This window comes from Arvicanthis niloticus, chromosome 5 (assembly GCF_011762505.2).
Source record: "Arvicanthis niloticus isolate mArvNil1 chromosome 5, mArvNil1.pat.X, whole genome shotgun sequence".
Classification (NCBI taxonomy): Eukaryota; Metazoa; Chordata; class Mammalia; order Rodentia; family Muridae; genus Arvicanthis; species Arvicanthis niloticus.
In genome coordinates, this window is record NC_047662.1 from 91,320,320 (window position 1) to 91,343,793 (window position 23,474).

The 23,474-nt window shown below is 39.9% G+C and overlaps 1 protein-coding gene across 5 annotated transcripts in view; it reads right to left on the reverse strand.

Annotated features, from left to right (window-relative positions):
- Window positions 1-23,474, reverse strand: part of Slc44a1 (solute carrier family 44 member 1) — a 181,304-nt gene that overhangs the window by 96,607 nt on the left and 61,223 nt on the right. For all 5 annotated transcript variants that reach the window (XM_034501795.2, XM_076934964.1, XM_076934963.1 and 2 more), the window contains exon 4: window positions 3,865-4,001. In XM_034501795.2, coding sequence (XP_034357686.1) covers window positions 3,865-4,001 — 137 coding nt within the window. The remainder of the gene's footprint in view (window positions 1-3,864; window positions 4,002-23,474) is intronic.

Consider the following 23,474-nt stretch of genomic DNA (forward strand, 5'->3'; position numbering starts at 1 on the left):
ACTTGATACCATGCTCAGCTTAAGATTTTTCTTCATCTATTAACCTGTCCATGGGCATTCCAATTATTTCTGCCTCCTGACTGGTGAATAACATACAGAAACCATGTAATTATTTCTTCTGATCCTGTTTTCAATTCTTTCAAGTAGATTTGTCGTAGGGACACTTGCTGATTTAAGGGAATCCTGTGTTTCTACAGCAGCCATACTATATTGCAACCCCATCAGCAGGGCCAACAACTGATTTTTCTGTAACCCCATCAAGGCTGTGATCTTCTTTTTAATGGTGGATCTTAAAGGCACAAATGCCCACATCTAGTATATTTGAGAGGACATATTAAAAGGCAGTCCAAGACTAGACTATAAAACTGAGTGCCAGATAAGACATACAGGATTTCTGGGCTATGGAATTGTGCTGACTGAAACCTGAGTGCTGAGATGGTTTTGGTGTGGCCTGGAGAGGAACCACTGACCAGATAGAAGACTTGCAAATATCTTCTCACCTTTCAACTCCGTTGATCTTTGTCCGTTCTTGCATAAAAGTCTGAGATTTGTTGATTCTGTTCTCTTTTTTTTTGGCAAAGTTTTGCCATGTAGCCCATGCTAGACAATGCCCATCGTCCTTCCTCAGCACCCTAAGTGCTGAGATTACAGACACACATCACCAGGCCTGGTTGTGTAAAACAAACAATACAGTTCTACTTTCTTCTTTTGTGTCTTATGCTTCTGGTGCAATGTGGATCTATTCAAGAAAGTATTGTGAAATCCAATCCCAAGGCCTTTGCCTACATTTTGTCTTAAGAGTTTTAACTAAGCTATTACATGGGCTTTAATTATTCTTTCTTAGAGATCTGAAAAAAATTTCACTTATAGGTATAAGTACATCATCTCTTACAGAACGCTCCTCTCTGAAAGTAAAGCTGAGGTCTGTGTATGTGAGCTCAAAGGGCCTTTACTTCCTAACAGAGTCAACTATGTACAGAGGCACAGACACCGACAAGAATATAAGTTATAATAGACCAAAGAGGGGGTACCCACACAAGACAGGAGAGAGAACTACCTCGGTGATGATGGTAACAATGAATGACAGCTCATTGGCTCCAGTTTTGTGTTACCAATCTGAAGAACAGAAATTCAGGAATTCCAATTCAGGGACTGCTATTAAAGCAGGTATAGATATCTATATCCAAAGTTTCCTCTCTTGGAATTTTACTAAAGTTTTTATACTTGCCAACTAAAGTTACTGTTGTCCCCATCCTCTACTGTGTGGATGTTCTCACTATTGTTGTTGTTGTGTATTATGAATCAGGAGCTCACCATGTAGCACCCCTGGCTTGGAATTCACCATCCTCACGTCCTTTCCTCTCAAGGGTTGGGAATATAGGCATAAACCAACCTGCCCAGCTTCTTTATTATTCTTTATATCAAGTGGCTCCAAAGCCTGAGGGTGCTTGCTGTTTGCTAAAATATTTACTTATTAACACTTCTGGACTGCAAAGCTACCAACTCCACTGGAAGTGTCTTCTTAAGGTAGATATGAATAAACCACTCAGTATCACATTTACTTATAAGGACACTGGCCTAGAAACAAAAGCATGCCAGAGCAAGACATGGGCTACCTCTCTTCAAGAAATCACAAGAGCAGGTCACACAGAGGGCAAGGAATTAGCCTTCACTTGGTACTCCTGGAGACACCTCAGGTTCAAGGCACCAAAACTCACACCCAGTGTGTCTGACACTTTGGAAGACAGTTTAAGATTAGACCATAGCTCTGAGTGTCATATAAAACATACAGACTTAATCTTTTACCACTGATGAGTTTTGAGCAACGGATTACTGCTGAATGAAAACTCTGAGGACTGACAATAACCGTTTATAGCAGCTGTGTCTAAGGAACTGACAGGGAGACGGGATGTGGAGAGACTGACGTTCCACTGATTGCAGGATGATGGAATGGGTGGCAGCTAACACCAACTGTCAACAACATTTTTACCAGATGAAGTTTTAAATATTTTTCTTGTATTGATTTGTCACAAAAATTCTAATGGGGTAGGTACAGACACTGCCCTACATGACAGTCATGGGGCTGAGGCTTGGAGAGGCCAAACAACTTGTTCAGAGTCTCAAGGATACTAAGCTGAAGAATCAACAGTTGAATCCAAATAATTTACCTGAGAGCCTGCACTTTTATCCAGCGAACTACACTGCCTCCCCAGTACACATGTCTAAGGAACCATACCACATACCCAAGACATGATATAATAAGTTACAGGGCTGACAACTGTGGCACAGGGGTTAGCAAGGCAAAGATGGGGTCACACATGGGCACAGAAGCTTAGCTCTTCAGTGCCTACTTGTCATACACCCTCACATGTGTTTGGATGCAGACACCTGGGCTCAGAAAGCTCTTCTATCTCTTCTTATGAAGCCAGTGACAGAATCTGAATGGGAATCCAGATCCTCAGCAGTCCATGCCTTTTCTGCTCTCTATATTAAAGGCATGAGGTGGTAGGTCAGGGACATCACCCATCTTCTTCCCTTCAAAAGACCAGCATCCCATCTGGGAGGAGCTATAAAGCCAGGCTGGGAGAGGCATGTTATGGCTCCAGGCCTGTTTTAGTCAGCTACATTTTACACAGGGTAAACATTTGAGTCAACAAGTTGTTCAAAGGACCTAGCACCAGGAAGGCATAAGAAGTCCTTCACACAAAACACAAACAGGAACCGCTGGGAAGTTCAAAACATGGACCAGAGGGGCCATTAGCATGCAGTGTGCTACAAAGGGTAATTTTAAAAATACTCTAAAGGGAACTGCAGCAAACCGTGTAGAATTGAGGACAGCGCCTGGAAATAAGAATTTCCAAAGAGCAGAGAGATTGCAGTGAACTGGCTCTCCTGGTATTTGCTGCTAATCCCAGTCTTTTAACCTCAAAAGTATGCTGAGAAAAGGTCATGATGCAACATTAAATTTAAGAGCAGAACATAAAATTATATGTACACCAGCACACCGAAAAAGAACTGACGGCAGAAATGTGATTTTAACTCTTTACATTTGTTTCCTTAACTTTCGCTATTGGCTTTATTATATATGCATAGATTATACTGTTAACTGCATAGTAAACATAGACTGATGGAGGAGGAAAAGAGGGAAGACAGGTCATGGGATTTAAACAAAAATGGAAAGAAACAGGAAACTGAACTTTACATAGAGTATACTAATAATTCTAAGTTATTCTACAGCACACCCGGTCACTGGCAAGCTTAGATTTCACCTGTAATTCCAGCACGCGCTCAGCTCTAGAGGCTAAAGGCAAGAAGACCATTGTCAGTTTGTGCAACCAGCTCAGAAAAGATCCTACCTCAAAACAATAAAACCAAAAATACCCACGAGGTTTCACTGAAAGCACCTAAAGCATTTAGTTAAAAAAAAAAAAAATACACATCAGAAGGATCTACTCAGAAGTTCTTTGGGACTTACCCACCCTGGGGAAATTCTACTGTTTTCCTTTCTTTTCAACCAAGGTGTGAAATAATCTATTTCTGCTTTGTGTTCTAAGACATGAGATCTTGCTATGCTATCTAAGTGGGTGCACTCAGGCTAAGCAATGCTTCTGCCTCAGCCTCCTGGGTAGCTGGGATTATAGTCACACACCACTGTACCCAGCAATTCTACAGTTTAATAATTCCTGAGTTGGTGCTCGTATTTTAAACTAGGAAATCTAAAATTACTTCAACTTTAATTTTTCTCTTTAAGGTTTTCTTATAACATACTTAGTTTGAAGACAAGTATATCCTGAAATGCAAACATAGCGTTTAACCGTGAGCACAGGGGACCAGGCGATCAATTTGTACAGGCTAAAATCTCACCATTGATCTCTGCAAACTTCTGAACATCACTCAAGGTTTTCAACTCTTGTCTTGGACATGCTGCTACACACAGTGCTATAGACTTGATCTTCCTGTTTATCAAGTCCAGGTTGCATGGGTCCAAAAAGAACACATACCTAAAGCATGGAAAAAAGAACCAAGATATTATTTGGCAAAATACATACTCAACCACATACTCAACCAAGCTCCAAAGCAAAGGACAGACTCCACTGAGCTACGCAATCGCCATTCCTCAAATAGAACCATCAGTGAAAGGTTTGAAAAACAATGACTTATAATGCTAACAAAGAGAATGGAGTAATTGAAGGAATTAATAGTTTTCACAATTCTTTTCCTAATATTTACATTTTATAATGTGCAGATTTTATCATCAGAAATCATCATTTTCTTGCTTTGTTAAACTTGTACCAAATACTATTAGAATAACTTAACATACATTACAGTTGTCATGGAAACTACAAACTTTAGCTAATGGATATTATTTCAAAATGGAAATAAGCGTATTGATGAACATACACTGTATGTATAGAAATTTGGATGAAAACTAGAAAAATAGAAAGCAACATCACAGCCCTCTACAATTTTCTTCCTTTTCATGGTTTTCACTTCCTAAAAATAATGCACGTTACATTTTAATTGGACTATCCACAATATCTTTCCTATACATTTTTTAAAAATACATAGCAGTTATATAAAAATAATGCACACATCCTAAATTATATCTCAGGTATTAAAATTAAAAATTAAAAATTACATTTTTAAAGGCAAGGCTTAGGTAGAAATCACAGGATTTAACAAATAAAATCAAAAAGAAGATAAAGACAGCAGGAATGTATTATAATCTGTCCAGGAGAAAATGATTTCCACACATCCTCCGACAAGATAAAGAGAGACTAGTGTTGCACACGATGTAGGGAGCATAAGGAGGAATGGTCTTATTTGGCACAAAGTTCTTTAACCACATTTTTTTTTTTTCTGAATCCATGGCAAATATTACAAAGCCCATGTCCTTTCCCACAAACCACCCAAACCTATACTCCAAATACAACTAACCACATGAATGAGATAATTACTTTTCTCAGTCATTGGCTACAATCTAATGAAGAAACAGGACTAGGCACAAAATCTAAAAAGCACAAGAATACAGACAACCAGAGAGGCCCTCACAGATGGAGCAGTGGCACTACACAGGCAGTGCAGCCAGAAGACCATCCAGGAGCCCAGCAGGAAGAGAAGCACAAGCTGCACTATAAATCTACAAGCTCTTAGAGACTCTAAAATCACTAAGGTTCCAAAAAGATAAAAGGAATGCAAAGAAGCCAGATGTGGTTTAGAAGCAGGGTTCATGGACGGTGTCCACAGCTGAAAACAAGGAGGTAGTTAGTACAGGCAGGCACAGAGAGAACGGGTTCTGGAAACCCTTGGATGGAACAAGCAAACTCTCACTAATTCTCCCTCCATCTGTCCCACGCATGTGACTCAGCGTGTCTGTTCCTAGGACCACAGACAATGGACTGCACAAAGCCAGATTCTGGCACGGAACACTCAGGGTCTGAAAGAGGGTGTATCAGCTAACAGCGCCAGCACAGGCAATAGTATGTGCCATCTATGACATCAGTAATGAACACAGCCAGTGTTTACTGAATACTCGTGGGCCAGACACTCTAGAAAACTCTGTGTACAGATTAGTTCCACACAACAGTGTGGTGTGCTTCCGTGAAGGCGGTGGAATGTGGGTTGAGGAGTCACTGAATACATAGTTCTTAATGATAAACGATGCCTTAATTAGTATCTGGAGAAATCAAATGACAGTAGAAAACAGACAAGTGAAGAAAGCCACAGTCTAGGCCTGTGGGAAGCTAGGTCTCCCAGCTGGGACGAGGCTCTAACAACAAAGACCCCCTGAGAATAGATATCTTGTCTGTTGTACTGCTTCTGTGTCTTCCAATGCTAAAACCATTCTAGCTGTATTTTTACAGTCCTAGTTTATCCTCTGAAACACCTTGGTAGTCTGTACTTGGGAGTAGATAGCAACCTTGTACTGTACCTTAGTTATACCAACCTGAACCTGTGTTGTTTTGGTTTTTTGTTGTTGTTGTTTTAAACCTGCTTCGGCCTCTCAAACAGCTGAGATCACAGGTATACACCAGCCTCATCTTCTGGTCCTCCCTACAATAGTTCTTTGGCCTAATGTAAGAAAAACATCTTTCTTTTCTAGCCTCAGTTTCTATATTTTAAACACTACATACCATTTACTCTTTAGTCTACTTTAAGGTCACTAATGGTACACACATAACAGACAGCATGTACATGACAGTTCTTATTGGTTTCACACAGAAAACACCTGACTTTTACAAAGCCTGCATTTGACTGTTAACTACTCCACTCAAGTTGGTCTGGGATAGCCACAAAACAAGACTACAATACTAAGATTTACTTTTCATTTGGGAGAAAAATCTGAGTAGATACCATTGGCTCAAGAGGCTTGCTAAGATAAGCAGCTCTCAGAGCAGGTCAGGTAAAACAGAAATGGCTTAGGAAGGTGAGTAGAACTCTACAATGTGTATATAGCACTGTCAAATTAATACTGCCGATTATGGCATAAGAGCATGGTTTCTGAAAACCCATAACCCATACAACCAAAATACAATTTTAAATAGCATCTTCAGAAATGTATGCTGATGACACATGCTTAGTATTGTATACATTCCAACCTCGGAACATATTGGATTCAATTCACACACACACACACACACACACACACACACACACACACACACACACTATGAAGAGCTACTTACAGGCCCTAGGTTCTAACTGTGTTAATGTCTTTTGGATGATGGAAGGCTTGCTCTCCCTTTGACAGTGAACGAAGCTATCAACTCTATTTATAAATTAGGCTAGCATCAGCAGGTGAGTAGTTTCCTTTTTGCAATTTCACTTCATGTGGATTCAGCTACCTGTGGCCAAACAAAGTCAGGGAACAGCAAATGGAAATTTTCATAAATAGACAATATATATGTTTTGAGTCATTTTTATTATACTTATTGATATGATTGCTCTATTTCATGGTTAGTTATTGCCAGTTTCTTACTGTATCTGGTTTATTAATTAAACTTTCTTCTGGGTATGTACTCATAGGAGAAAAAAAAATGGTACCCACAGAGCTTAGTACAATCCACAGCTCCAAAGACCTGCACTGCATCTTGGAATGCTTTCCATGAAGATGAGGGAGATTTGTCTGCAGTTAACTGACCACTACAGAGAGTATTTTTCAGAGACACAGGATAAGAAGCAACAAAAGACTATCTATCTGTCTCAAAGCCCATCCTAATTCCACAGTCATCAGCCCTGTTGGGAATGAGGACGAAGCACAGAATTGTTGTAGAAGCTCAAATCTATTAATAACTTAGAAACAGCTTTGTTTAAGTTTCACATCCGTTATAGGACCTGGAATGAATAAAATACCACGCATGAGAATGGGAGAAAGGCGAAGAACAATGAGAAGAATACTTCAGAAACTGAACAGCCTGGACACCTGCAGGCACTGGCACACATGGCATGCACACAGTATGCACACAGCATGCTCGGGTGGGTGGTCCAGAAAGACATTGGCAAAGGGAATTGCCAAACACACAGGTGAGCTTTGAACTTAAAAGTGTGATGGGGGCTGGAGAGATGGCTCAGCTGTTAAAGGCCAGAAACAAACAAGGACAATGGGAACAAAAGGTAAATCACCAAGTGCTCAGGCTGTGCTGCAAAGGAAACTGTATGGAGACTGTATGAAGGGAGGGGTCTAAGCACAAGCTCAGTTCAGCGGCTTCTGGGGTTATTTGAGGAAGATACGAAATCTATTCTAACTTGAAAATCTGAAAACACAACACCAAATTCTGTCCAGGAGGAAAGAAAGGGATGAATATCCATGAAAAGCAGCGTGTCTGCACAGTCAACAGGACACATGCACCAAACATGAGAACGGGCAACAGGGAAGGGGTGAGCCATAAATCACAGAAGGTCAGGAAGAGGGAAAGAGCCACAAGAAAGAAGTAAACTTGAAAAGCTGCGCTCGGAGCGAGAAGACGAAACCCAATTTAGATGATGCTACACGTTTAAAGGTAGCTTAAACCTGTCTGGCGTTTACTGTCCTCACCAAGAAGAGGAGAAGGCAGAGAAAATGGGATTTACCAAGGAGTTACTGTATTTCACCAAGCTTCCAAGGCTGTGTCCTCAGAACAGCCAATGGAAGGATCCAGATGGTGGGTGACAACTGGAGGTCCCGTGGACTTAAAGTCTGACCCACAAGTGTTATTCTCTCTGATCCCAACTGTAAAGACGAGACATGGACAGTCAGTGACAGGTTGATGACTGGCTGGTCCATCAGGCTCATAGCAGAAGGAACGCGCCTACTCACACTGCACTAGTTTACCTTTGTAGAAAACAACACTCAAAGAATAAGCATTAAGCAGGACTTAATTCACACAAAAAGCATCCCATTATTCCACAAATGTTGCTATGTATTTACTCCAGGAAAGGCCCTTTCAATGCAAAAATCCACAAAACACAAATTTTGAATTGGGATAAGTTACAGACTACAGAAAAAGAGGCAGGAGTACAGCCAGTCCTTTCAAACCTGATGTGTGGTGGGGTTGAAATGGCTATAGAAGCTGCACAAATCTGCAAGGAGGAAAGAGGGTGAGAGAAAGCATGAGGGAGGGGGAGGAGAAATCTAAGCTGCATTTTGAAATTGAGAAGGAATTTTCCAGACAGATGGGGAAGGGAGCACTCCAGGCAGAGGAAACCGCATGCCTAAAAGCGCAGAAGCATGAAAGAGCATATTTAAGGAACTGCACATAATCAGATAGGGCTGACTCTAGAATGGAACATCAAAGAGATATGTGCCAAGGAGAAGTGGGGATAAAGAGGTGGCTGTCCTGAGAATTCAGGGGACCTTGCACTTTACTCCATAAGGCAATGTGTAGTTACAAGGACACCTCACAGTAAGGCCCTGGTGTAACCAGCCGATCAAATTGAAGGCCAGAGGGAAAGGCTGGGGCACAGCAGTGCAGATCCAGAGATGAGCCCTTGCCATTAAATTGCCTCCTGCTGCCATGGCAACTCTGCGGTAAGGCTTTTTTGGAGCAAGAGGTGGCAAACAGATACCAGGTCTGCTGGCCGCCTCCTGCTGGATTTGGCTTCTCTCCTCTCTAATCAAGCACTACGGCACTAAAGCTGAGAAGCTGGCAGCAAAGCCCCTCGGATGCTTCCGCTTTAGTGAGTCCTGACACATGTCTTCCCCAGAGGGGAATAAAAATGGAGTCTGATCATTTGTCCAATTATTACCTGGAATCAGTTTATAATGTATAGCCCCTTTCTATGAAGCGTGTTGCCCTTAGTAAGTCACCAAACAGAAATACACAGCAGCAACGCAGGCCCTTCTGCTATGGCTAAATAACAGTGATGCAGGCCTTCTGCTGATGCTAAATGTAGGCTGCAGAGGGCTTCGGGATCTGTTCTCCAGCCTCAGAAGAGTTCTGCCAAAGAAACCTCTTACTTCCATGTAGGGGGAGGAGAGACTGCAACAAGGCAAGTCCAGGTATCACACCAGGCCAGGAACCAAGTGTCCCAAGGAAGGTCATCTTATTTAGCCTGCAGAACTACAGGAAGAGTGTACCCAAACTAAGCTAACTAACCCAGCCAACTACAACAACATACCATTAACTAAAACATATTTGGCCCCCATCATTCTGGAACAACAGAATTAAGAGAGACTGGCTGGGCACGGTGACTAAGTATAGATAGTGATCTAGGAGGCTGTACGATGGTTGCAACAGTCCGCCTCTGCTCATAAGCACGTGTACTTCTACAGCTTCAGTATCTGTCCCTCAAGATTGCATGTCCAAGGGTGGAGATGTAGCTCCACGCTATAGCACTTGCTTAGCATGTATTCAAAGGTTCAATACCCGCTCAAGCAAAAATCACTAAAAAAACAAAGACAACAAGACAACACACTTTGAGATTTATCACTGTGGCAGCATTAGGAAGACGAAGCTTAAGTGGTGATCATGCACTGCTGTCATGAATACACTAGGGCCAGCGTTAGGAGACACAGGGGTTGAAACTGGAAAGTACTAATCTGAGGTCAACCTAAACTATAGGCTGTAAAACCCTGCCCCTCAACACACACACACACACACACACACACACACACACACACACACACACACAGAGAGAGAGAGAGAGAGAGAGAGACAGAGAGAGACAGAGACAGAGACAGAGACAGAGACAGAGACAGACAGAGAGGGACAGAGACAGACAGACAGACAGAGCTTTATTTGCTCCTCAACACCTCCATTTATTTATCTGTTTTATTATCTATCTCCACCACTAGAAATCAACTGTAGGAGAGTAGAGCTGGATGACTATTTTAATCCATTTCTATATTCTTAGTACTTAAATAATGCCTGGAATGAAAAAGGAATCCATAATCATTTATGGAATCACTAAATTGTATAAATTTTGCCAGGTAAAGATGAGGTGGAACGGAAGTAAGGGAGAAGATATTTAAGGTGAAAATACTGTTTGTTATTCAACATAAAAATTTTAAACATGTTCTCTGCCAGACACAGAGTTAGGTAAACAATATTATTATAAATATGCCCATAATAGCCAGGCAGGCATATGGCTCATGCTTCTAATCCCAGTACTTGGGGGACTGGGCCAGAAAGTCTAAAGTTCAAGGACAGCCTAAGGTATCTACAGAAATCAAAGCCAGTCAGGGCTTCACAGAAAGATCCTATCTCAGGACCAAACCAACAACAAAAAAGAGTGAGTACACTGTCTTCCTTCCCTGCCTTCTTGGCACAGAGACACAGGAGCTGTGAGCAATGTGAATGTCTCACCTGGGAAAAGAGACCAGCACAGGAAGGATCAAATGGGTCTCCTAAGTGGCAGGGGAGGGACCTAGAGAGTAGATAACTAAAGCAACTAAAAAATGAGCAAGAGTCATTCAGGTGTGGTGGGAGGAGCGTCAAGGCAGAGCAGGTATGACCACAGAAAGAACATGGAAAGGTTAGCACGGTTGATGTGGACTGCAGTGAAGGATGCAGACAGAGGCTAAGCAGGCGCTACAACTCGATTGTGGGCCTTAAAGGTATTAGAGGCAGGACAGCTGGAGTTCATCTTAAAGCTGGAAAGCTGTTGGGAGCTCACTGTGGAAAATAAACAACAGGTGACTAACAGGCAGGAAGGAGTCTGAAGGGTTTGTACCAAGAAATGATGGCGGAGATTAGGCTGAGAATGGAGATGAAAGGAGGGCTTCACATGTACTCAGGACCAAGAAAGACACCATGATGATGTGATAAAGAAGAGAAGAACATCCCAGTCTGACCAGGGTAGCTGGGCCATTAAGGTTGGTAACCCTGTTCTAATAAAGACAAAACAGAACCCCAAAAAGTTGAGCACCATGGTCAATGCTAATAATCCTAGCACTCATGAGGGTAGGGATTAGAGAATGTAAGCCCCAGACACAGTCTGAGTTACAGAGCAAGACTGTCTCACAAAACGCAGACAAAAGGACACTGTACTCAGGAAGACACGAAGAGCACAGAGGATAAACAACACTATGCTCACCTAGAAAGGCCCAGTTTGGTGTCCTTAATATATTAGTTACCAACAAAGAGATGCAAATGGAGAAGCCAGAGATAAGATCAATTCTATGTAGCTATAGTTTGTTTCTGACTTAACATGTACCAAAAAGACAGAAAATATGCTGGAGAACCCAGGAGCTGTTCCCAGCACCCACAAGGTCGTTTACAACCACCTGTAACTCTAATTCCAAGGGCTCTAATGACATCGTCTGACCTCCACCACCTATACAGCCACACCTGCACATATGAAATAAAATAGATCTAAGCAAGAGGGAGAAGAAAAATGTTCAGATAAATCCAAGATCCACTGACTATCTTCCATGCAAAACTGAGATAAGAAAATAAACACTTTATAAAAACATTTCATGAGAGCTATCAAAACTCACTTTTCTATTTAGGTTAACTAGAATACTACCAAAGCCAAATTCACTGTCAATACCAGGGTCAGAAGGAAAAATTCAACTTTTCAAACAATCACAACAAAAAAAATACTATTATGTCAGGCAACAATGCCAAAGGACTTTGTTTTTTCTTAGTGTAAAAACTTTACTGATACATAATTAACATGCCATAAAGTTAACCTGTGCAAACTGTGTTTTGCTTTCTTTTAAGACTCACTAAGGGTCTCACTAAATTACCCTGGCTGGTCTCAAATTCCTGTTGTGACTATAGGTAGGGCTAGGAACTGTAACTATGGGGAGGACCAGTGACCTCCTTATACCCCTACCACATGGGCTACCACATGTTCCCTGTGTGCAGCCAGTTCAATGTTTTTAAGTATATATTACTGAAGTGTTTATCACAAAATCTAATTCTAAAGTATTTTCATCCCTAAAGAACCTCCATATCTACTAACCACCATTGCTTAGCTCTCTGTTCTGCCTACCCCTACTTAGCATGAGTTCAAAGCTCATCATGCCACAGTGTATGCTTCAATATTTCATTCCAATTATGCATAATAATCCATTGTATGGCTATGCCACAATTTTGTTATCGATTCATCAGGTGATGCAAATCTGTATCATTTTTCCTTTGAGAGCTATTATCAATTATATTGCTAGAAACATTCTTATGTCTTATGATTTCTTTTAGGTAGGTTCCAAGAAGTAGACTTGCTAGGTCATAGAGTAACTGTGTTTGGCATTTTGAGAAATAGTCCATGTTTAGCAAGGCAGTTATTCCATTTTAAACACTTATTGTAATACATGGGTGTCCAATTTCTCCAAATCCTTATGCATATTTAGAAATGTGTATCAACCAATGAATGGATAACCAATTGTGATATATCCATACAATGAAATAAGTTTAAATTATCACTCTTCTAGTAAAAGAGAAAGGAGTCACTCACTGGTTCTGCTTTGCATTTCACTGATGGCTTATGATGGTCAACACATATGATGGTCTTTTACAAGCCTATGTGTGCACATTGCCTTTCAGTTCCTTTGGAAAGCTATCCCTTGACTCTTTTGCCCATCACAGATTTTTATCCATTCATACCAAAGACAGAATAATGGGGCACTAGATACTGTCACAATACTATGAAAAATATTACAAGAAAAAAGCTAAATAGTAAGGATGAGAAAGGACAAAAGATCATTTAGGAGACAATACTGGAGCAAACAATCAGAAGTTGAAGAATAGCTGCAACGAGGAAACAAAGCAAAACATGTGCACACTCGGAAGACAGGCTTGCTGCCAGAATAGGAGGTTTCAACTCAGTTGAGTTGATTTTATTGGTAGAGCAATTACAGATGGTGAGAAGACCAAACTGTGACTCTGTAACTATGAAAGAATAAATCCTGAAAGCATTCACTGAGAAAAATTTAAATACCTCCCAGGGCTAGAGTGAGAATCAATGGGGCAGGATATGGTAAAGAGCTTTGTAAGCAACAGACACATGGGCTAAAAGCCTTCCCAACTGGATTAAAAACAGAAGCACTGACAATTCCAAACTCCCTTTGAAAGATGATGACGATAATGAAGATCACAAATGGCAGTTACCATTTACAACCGTGCTAAGTTGCAAATGGCATGATTACATTTATCCATCCCCAAACCACTGCATGTCCATACTACCAACAATGCTCTTTGAGCCAAAAATTACTGTTGCCATTTCCCACAGTGCTAACTCTTCCTTGGTCACCTCTCCAATGGGTCTACCTGTAAAGATATCCTCAATTGCATGAACAATTCAACTCATCACAGAAAACTTGAAAATGCTCTTTCACTTTGTATTGTATCACTTTGTCTTTTTTTATTAGAGAATCATAATTTTCATAATTGAACATGCCAACCCTGGTATGACTTAATTTTTTTTACTGCTTCAACAATGTACAAATTATCCCCTCTCTTCAATGACATACACTATTCATTTCAAAATATTTAATTCATCTGGAATTTAGTTTGTATGGTATGAGATTAAAATAGGTCTAAATGTAGTATTCATCATATTACCATCCAGCCCAATATTTTGAACTTAATTTTTTTTGTTGTTAAATGACTCTTGCTTTCACATATTCTACTTCTCTTAAGTTTTAGTATATTACTTCTGTTCCCATGACTGTATGCATCTACATTTAGACAGTTCTTAGAATATACTCTTGGAACATGATTTAGTCTAGAACAGCAAGCCCTCCACCCTTTGCTTCCCTGGAAAGAATATAATAATGGCAACAAAAGATACAGAACCTTTATGAGAAATCCTCAGTCTCATGTCTTATCTGGCCAGCACAGCAATTGCCAACAGTGATTGTTTTGCTGTTTCTCAGGGTGGAGATGAACTTGAGCCTTGGATCTGCTAGGCAAATGAGTCACCCCTCCACCCCTCCAAGTGCCAACACTTAAAAACTTCAGAGCTGGAAAGATGGCTCAGAGGTTAACAGTACTTGTTCTTGAAGAAAACCTGAATTTAATCCCCAGCAACCCCATGGCAGCTCAGTCATCCATAATTCTAGTTTCAGGGAATTTAACACTTTCCCCTGACTTCTGTGGATACCACACACACATATGATACATAGACATATTTATGTAAAACACTTATATGCATAAAATAAGCCTAAAACTACATTTAAAATAAAAATCAGAAGATTGGCAGGTCTTCTATGTTCTCCTCACTCTGCTTTAATCTGTCAATAGGTATCTGGCCTCAGTTGAAAAATGGGCTGGGTGATGACTCAAAGCAGTTAAAGCCTTGCTGTAGAAGTAAGAAGAACAGAGTTCAGAGTTCACATCCCTGGAACCCATGTAAACAGCTGGTGCACATGCTAATCTATCTGTAGTTCCACCCTTCAAAGACAGACACACAGGATTCTTAGGGTAAGTAAGCTAATGACTCACTATATAAGTGAACTCTAGGTTCAACTGAGAACTTGTTTCAAAGAATAAGATGGAAGAAGACTCCCAACACCAACCTTGGACATCCATGTACACACACGCACACACACACACACACACACACACACACACACTTACGCAATGTTCTCACGCAAGAACATGCTAACACACATACCACACACATACACATGAAAAGAAAAAAACAACCCTAGTATCAAAGCCCTCTCTACTTATATTCTATATCTCAGCTAAAACCACAAAAACCCACTATATATGGAGTTCAAAGTACCCAGTATCTCCTAAGGTCTTTAAACCTAGTCTACTTATGTAACTTACAATGTTTGCCTGGTGGCTTTAGGGTTTTCAACCTCTAGTAAAACCCACAAGCTTCCCTTTCTGTCTTTAAAGCCAGAAAATTCACAGTTCCTTTGATATTCAACTTCAGTAACTACACTTAGCCTAGACATCTGGTCTACCCTCTCAGACATACCCACTGCATGGCTCAATCTCTCCCTCTCAGGTACCAGTCCACTGTCTTACAATATATGCACTTCCTCTTAATACTCTGAAATTATCTTGTGAACAAGAATAATTTTTATTTGTTTCTGTTTGTTTGTTTATTTTTTTGAGACAAGGTTTCTCTGTGTATCACTGGCTGTCCTGGAACTCACTCTGTAGATCAGGCTGGCCTCGAACTCAGAAATCCGCCTGCCTCTGCCTCCCAAGTGCTGGGATTAAAGGTATGCGCCACCACTGCCCGGCATATGAATAATTTTTAAAAGCATTTCTCACTCAAAAAAAATTTTTATCTGCTTTTTATGATTTATAGCATCAGTCAGGATTAATTTGCCATCCCATTGGGGTCTTAAACCAGTATTGTATTAAGTCTATAAATTAACTTTGGTTGTATTGTTTTATTTACTGCATTAAGACTACCCACTAGGAAGAGATTTGATGACTATTATTGTTCTGCTTTCTATTAAAATATTATAATTCTGTGCACTTGGCAATATATAAATATGCATATATGTGAGGGTACAGATAGACTTTACTGCAAAAAGTAAGTACTATATTTTTCATTATATTTTCAGTATAATAATAAAATAAATGACTGAATTTGTTTAGGCATATGTTTTATAACTTGCAATTCAAGCATTTCATTTACGGCATGTTTTGTTGTGGCTCCTAAACAGTATTGTAGTCCCCTGTATTATTTTTCTCTCTAATGGCATACTACATTCCACTTATCTCTTATGTGATTTGCTTTAACTAGTTATTTAAAACAATGGTATGCTAAGGCAGCATCCTGTTTGTTTTAGGTAAATTATTTCTACCTCTACATAACCTTGGTAGCTGCCCCTAATCTAGACTCCTTTTATGCCTTCAAGTTTAAATTTTCAACAAAAAATGCCAATAGGGAAGACAATTCTGGACACCTGCATCTTTCTTTGGGACAGGGGATCAATCTTGTCTATTTTTCACACCAGCTAAATTGTCTAAAAGTACTCACAAAGATAAGAACTTAATTAAAAGCTCTTAAATAAAACATAGAGAAAAATCTTTGTGACTTTGGTGTAAAGTAACAAATTCTTAGAATAGAAAATAGCACAAACCACTAAAAGATCATCAAAATTGATAATCTTTTCTTATCAAAGGATACATTCGGAAAGCTGGGAGATGGCTCAGTGGGTAAAGTGCTTGCTGCACAAGCCTGAAGATCTGAGATCAATCCACAGAACTGTGTGTGTAAATAGCTCAGTGTGATTAGAAGAGAGAGAGAGAGAGAGAGAGAGAGAGAGAGAGAGAGAGAGAGAGAGAGAGAGAGAGAGAGAAGAGAGAGGAGAGCACCAGCCTTATAATCTCAACCCTAGTTTAATGGTCCTAGCAAAAGACCACATCTTAAAAAGAATTAGAATAAGAATGAGAAGGAGGAAGAGGAGAAGGAAGAGGATAAGGAGGAGGAGGAAGAAAGAAAGAAAGAAAGAAAGAAAGAAAGAAAGAAAAGGAAGGAAGAAAGAAAGAAAGAAAGAAAGAAAGAGAAGGAAGAGAAGAAGAAAAAAAGAGGAGGAGGAGGAACACTCATAAGAAACACCACCCCAAATGAACCGGACCTCTAGCCCATACACACATGCCATTGAGAAAACAAAAATGGAGAGCACTGGAAAGAGATGGCTCAATAGTTAAGAACACTTGCTGCTCTTACAGAGGGCCTGACTTTAACTCCTAGTGCCCATACCTAGTGACTGACAACTGCCTGTAATTCAGTTGCATGGGATCTGACACTCTTTTCTGGCCTTCTTGGGCACAGGCTGAGAACATGCCTGTGGCTGCATGCACGCACACACACACACACACACACACACACACACACAAACACAAAAGGGTAAATAAAACACAGACTACAGAAAATATCACCCAAAATATTTAGTCAACAAAGGTCATATAGTCAGATCATAAAGGACTTGTATTGAGATTATAAATCAGTCTTAAAATCCTTTATCAAAGCCAAATTGCTTCAAAAATGTGTGAAAGGCTACTTCACAAAAGACAGGTGAACTGTCAGTCACTGCTTTAAAAGAAGTTCAGCACTGCTGGTCATTAAGAGTATGGGAATTCAGAACAAATGAAAAAAACTAAAAAATGAAATGTGAGTTACAGCCACAAGACAATGAGGCGCCATTATACACCCACTAGAATACCTAAAAATAGACAACACAGAATGCCACAAGGAGACACAGCAATTAGAACCCTCCCACTTTCCTAAGAGAGATGCAAATGGCGCAACCACTGAAATAGTGTGAACCATCCAAATCCTAGCACCCACCCAAGAGCACTGGAATATATATGTGTCCTCACAAAACTGACCACAGGCTTCCAAACCAGCGTTGCTCATGATAGCAAGAGAGTAGCTTTTAATTTTAAAAAAAAAAAAAAAAAAAAAAAAAAAGCTGCAATAAGTAAAATACAATACAGTCACACAATGAAATATTACCTAGCAATTTTAAAAGGAATAAATTACAGGCATATTTATAAAACATGAATGAATGTTAGTAACTTTCTTTATGCTGTGTTTAAAAAAGAAGTTGAAAACCAATCCAGGTATGGTGGTACCTGTATTAAGAAAAAAAAAAAAAAGATGTGGCAAACAATACATATCACATGTTTTCATGTTGAAGAACCCGAAAGAAAGAAAGAAAGAAAGAAAGAAAGAAAGAAAGAAAGAAAGAAAGAAAGAAAGAAAGAAAGAGAAACAAAAACAAACAAACAAAGAAGCAAAGAAACAAAGAAGTAAAGTTGTATTGACAAAAAGCAGATCAGCGGTTGGGAGGGGCTAACTATACAGAAGCACTACCTTATTTTCTATCAATGAAAGAGGTGTGGACCACTGTGGATGGTGCTTAATTGCATATATTCACCAACATTCTAAATAGGTATGTTATTTTATTATATGTAAATTATATTTCAGTAAAACCACAAGATAAAGTATTTAAAACTCCTTTAAAATGCTCTTTGCAAAATCCTAATTCATCTATAGCACTGGTAGTAGTTAAGAATTCAACTTTATTCAGAGAGAGAGCTGAACTTTGCTCTGGTTTCTGGGAGTTACTCTCTGTATCTTAGAGGAGTGTCTTTGTTTAATTGGGTCTTAGATTATGACACACAGCCTTACAACGTGATGTATGATGAGGGCAAATACTGTAGAATCCCTACAGTATCTAGATTATTCTAGAAAGACCAACATCATTGTGCAGATGAGGAGTTCGGGATCAGGTGGTATGCATGTGAACATGTGCGCAGAGCTAGACACTAAGTCACGTACACTATAAAGACAATGCAATGATAAGCGCCAGGGTTGAAATGGGCTTCCTAGTTGCCCATGCTCTGTATTTTACACAATACTGTCAGGCAAGTGGTGTGCTCCAACTCCACCTTGCTCCCTTCTTTCCACAGAACAGAACAGTGTACTCTTTTTCGTGGCTCACCCATATCCCCTATGCAAAATAGACTGGAAGCATGACTATGATATGTCCGTGACTTTTGTGGGTTCTGGCAAACTCCTGAGCCCAAGAGTAATTATTGAGTTTTGCACCCACATCTGGATGTGGATGTGTATAATGTGTATGGACGTGTGTAGATTTGTGTGTGTGTGTGTGTGTGTGTGTGTGTGTGTGTGTGTGTGTGTGTATGCTCATGGAAAAACTGCATGCCTTTTAGCTCCCCTGGTGCCCTCAATTCAGAGCCAGATACACTCACACCTATGGACAGGTGTAAAACTATGTCTATAAAACTCCTAGTTGAAGTGGTTAATGATTAATCCAATGTTACAAAGGTCTCTCAAAATCTTAAAAAAAAAAAAAAATGTTTATGGTGCCAGTTAACCCAGCACCAACAGATGAAGCCTGTGCCCCAGCTGCCTAACTTAGACATGGCAAGTGTGTACACGAGTTCTGAGAAAAGGGAACTGCCCTGCCTTGCTCAGCTGCATTCGTGCCGTCTAACCCTGCGAAGTAGCTCTAGAATTCTTAATTAGAATCTGTAAACTGTTCCATTTCCACCTCTTGCATTCCCTAAAGATGAGTATATAGTTGGTGTCCTTCAGACTGCTTACAGTATTAGTCACAGCGAGTATTATGACAGTGGGCAGAATCTCACTAGAGCTTACTTTTTTTTTTTTAATTAAAGCTAAGAAATAATGGGATCATAAGATATAACAAAAATTATTTTCCAAATATGTCTCAAAAAACTTGCCTTTTGAAAAGATTTTCCAACTTCTAATGTTTTCTATGAGAAAAAAAATGTGTGGGGAAATTGCATAAATGATACAAGTTCCAATTTGATCATAAGCATCACCATTTCTGAATGCTGATGGCATTTGTGGTATAGGAGTCTACAAATACAGGTTCATTTATGCTAAACCAGGAGAGAGGCAGCAAGCTAAGGTTGGCATCTGCATGCATCCTGATGGGAGAATGTTGTTTGTGATTTCCTTCAAAGTGAAGGAAAATGCTCAAAATGAGACCATACCACAGACTAAGAACATATCCACCTATGTACACTAACTGTGAAAGCAAGCAGGCAAGCTGCTGGGTTGCTCTGAAGAACACTGTAAAACTCAAGCTCCGTTATAATGCATAAGTGCACTACATCTCACCTTCAAGCTGCTTCAATGCCAAGGGAGGGCTGGAAGTTCCTTCCCATTTATTCCAGTCCTCACCTTGCATTAGCTTGGGCTGCAAGAATACCAACCCGACAGACTGGAAGCCTTGAATTGAACCTCACCCTACGAAACTGGGGCTCTACATCTGATTAAAATGACCCTGTTCCTAAGACCTCCTCCATCTCTGCCTGAGGCTCTTTAACCTACAACCAAGAAGCTGCCCTGAGGGAAGGCTCACAAAGGAAAGGCTTTCACATGAGCCACAGTTACAGGTTCATGTTAGGCACTGAAAATGACTTGTTGCATAATAATCAAGGAAAGAAGACCTGAGTCCAAAAACCACATGGAACTGAATTCTTGGCAGGAGGATACGGTGGGAAGATGACCCATTCCCCAGATCTGCCAGAAGGCTCTGCAGCACAGACAAAGCTTTGGGTCTAAGCCTAGGAAACCTAGAATAGAGAACCAGCAGAGGCACCAGCTTCTGGTTTATAGAATCCCATTGTTTTCAATCACTAGGTTACAGCATTCTGTTGCAATAGCAATAAGTAAACAGAAATAATGGTGTTTCTGGTCCTTCCATCAGCTGCCCTACTTTCCTCTCTTCAGCAGTTGTGATAGGAACCCAGGACAGCAGAGCCACAAGGTATCAATGGCTAGCACTCCTGAAGGATGGAGCTACAGGCATTGTTCACACATGCATTTGTCTTCCTCGATAAAACAGGAGCTCTTCAAGGACAGGGACTATGAATGTCTCTGTTGTTAATTTAATGCACACAATACACTTCATGTATAAAGAAATAACTTAGAGAATATAAAGTCTATCTAGTGCTCAATGACAACATTAATATTTCCATGTCATTCTATAACTGACTTGTACATTCATACAAGTATCCATTATAAAATTGCTATTTTTTTCCTTAATAATGTAAACGGGCATTCTGTCCTTACCTGGGGCTACTGGGTCTCAGACCTGTTCTCCCGTTGTAAGCTCCTGAGCCCTAAGACATCCCTTTGGCAACACTTCCCCCAGCTACAGCCTCGGTGATTGCATGATTTTATAAAGTTCTACTTTTTTACCAGCTTACAATTTCCACAAAATAAAATATTATGTCTATGTAGCTCAAGAGTACATGAAAAGTTTAAACACCTGGATTTAGACTCTAAACAAAAAAAAAAAACCCCACAAAAATCCAAAACAAACAAACAAACAAACAAACAAACACAAAACAAGAAAAAGAGTTCCCCAGAGAATAGCTGAATTGAACCACATGCTCCTTTTCTTCAGCCAGTTAGGCTACTTCCTGTTTTATTATCAATAGAAGTAGCTTGTAACACACGATTGATTCTCAATGAATGTAGGCTAAGGGCTAAATAAAATAACTAGATTTTTTTTTTTAAAAGAAAATGTTATTCGTTCATGTATGTATGCATGTATTTATTTATTTAATATATGTAGATGTTTTGTCTGTGTGTGTGACTGCATATCAAAAGAGAGCATTCGATCCCAGAAGACTAAGAGCAGTCCTTAATTGCAGAGCCATCTCTCTAGCCCCAAAGGAAAAAAATATTTGTCAGTAGTGGGGCAGAACAGATGAAGACGAGCTCTCTCTAATAGCTGTGGCTAGCCTGGAACTCACAGAAATCTGTATGCCTTGCCTCCCACATGCTAGGATTAAGGGCCTGGGCCACTATGCCTATCCAGAATTTTCAGAAAGGTGAATAAAAGTCCTTGAGCACACAGCAATCTCGGTCAAGTCAGCAGGGAGAAGAAAAGTGGTAGTTCTAGGCACAAAGAGCTGCACTTAACCATAGGAATCTTAAAACACCCTTTTAATCAAATTTTACCTGTGTTATTTTTTTCTTTTTTAAACAGGGCCAAGGATTTTCAGTGAACAAGATTTGAAAACACTTGATAAATTTTCCCAAAGAGACGTAAATTACACCAGGGAAAAAGGCACAAAACCATAATCCCAGTCCTGGAGAGACTGAGGCAGGGGGACTGTATAAGGTCAGCTGGCCTATACAGCAACTGTCCCAGAAAGAAAACAAACAATGTGTGGAGAATGTGAGACTGTATGACAAATTATAGCCCCAGAAAGCTGGTAATCATTTAATGAACTCACACATCCTACCCAGTAGTATACTGTCACTACTGACTCCTCATATAACCCTTTATATAAATTCACGCACTGAGTAGAGGTGTGGAGTAGATGACACAGAACATCTAACCTTTTAGGACAACCAGTGGCCATTAGAGTCAAAAAAAATCCCATAACATTTCTCCAAAATAAGGCCAGTACTCATGAAACAATGATTCTACTTAAGAACCATATGGTATGTTTCTACAAATAACAAAAACATGTAAACAGTAAAACAAAACTCTAAGTATGAAATAAGAATAATGTGGTTCATCACCTCAGTTCACATAGTCTCACCAACGGAAAAAGAATTTGTGATTGCCTTCAAGTTCTTTAAAACCTTATAGACTTGGTCTCTCTCTCTCTCAAGGTCTCCGAGTTTATGACTTTACACAATCTGTTTCCTTCCATGTTCCCTTTAAATGTTGAGAAGAATCTCCGGAAGGAAAAAGGTACAAACCTAGAATCACCGTATGCTCACAAGAGACACCACAGAACAAATCTTAACACTGGGACACTAGACAGAGGATGAGTAGAGCACTAGCCTTGGTCTCTGCACATGTTTGCCTAACCACACTCAGACCAGATAGATAGATTAGATATGTAGGCAGGCAGGCAGGCAGGCAGGCAGGCAGGCAGAATGCACATGTATTGTCATATTCAGAATTACTTCTCTTACTATTCTCTGAACAACACCATGTAATAGTTCCTTACTCAGTATAAGGTATTATAAATAATTTAGAGATGGTTAAGTATACAGAAGAACTGCATAGCTTATAAGCGAATACTCTGCCATTCATAAGAAGGATGTAAACAGAACCAGTTGCAGTATGTGTGAGAGTGTATGTACCAAAACAATTCCATCGGGGATATAGAGGATTATGTTTACATGTCTCTATCAAGTTACTTAAGCTTCTTAGATGCAAGGTCCTTTACTCTTATAAGAGATGGGTTCAATGATCTCCAGGTCCCTTGTAAGCACAGACATGGTAAGTTGCTAGCTTACAGTGAAAATAAGCACAACCAAGAAGAAAAGTCCTTGCATCCTGGTTGTTTTCACGCCATGTCCTATAAAACTATGCAAAAAAAAAATATAATCTGAAGAAGGCACCAAATAAGATGTTCCTCCTATTGATATTCTAGATATGGACAATTCATGCACAGATGCCATCCCCTCCCCCTCAGACCTTTAACTTCTTGTACCCTGTTAACACAGATTATTTCAAATCTGAGAGGTGTTTTAGGGACCTGTAACTGGAACTTTAAATAGCTTCTTCAGAGGAAAGATTGAAAGATGAAAATTAGATTTAT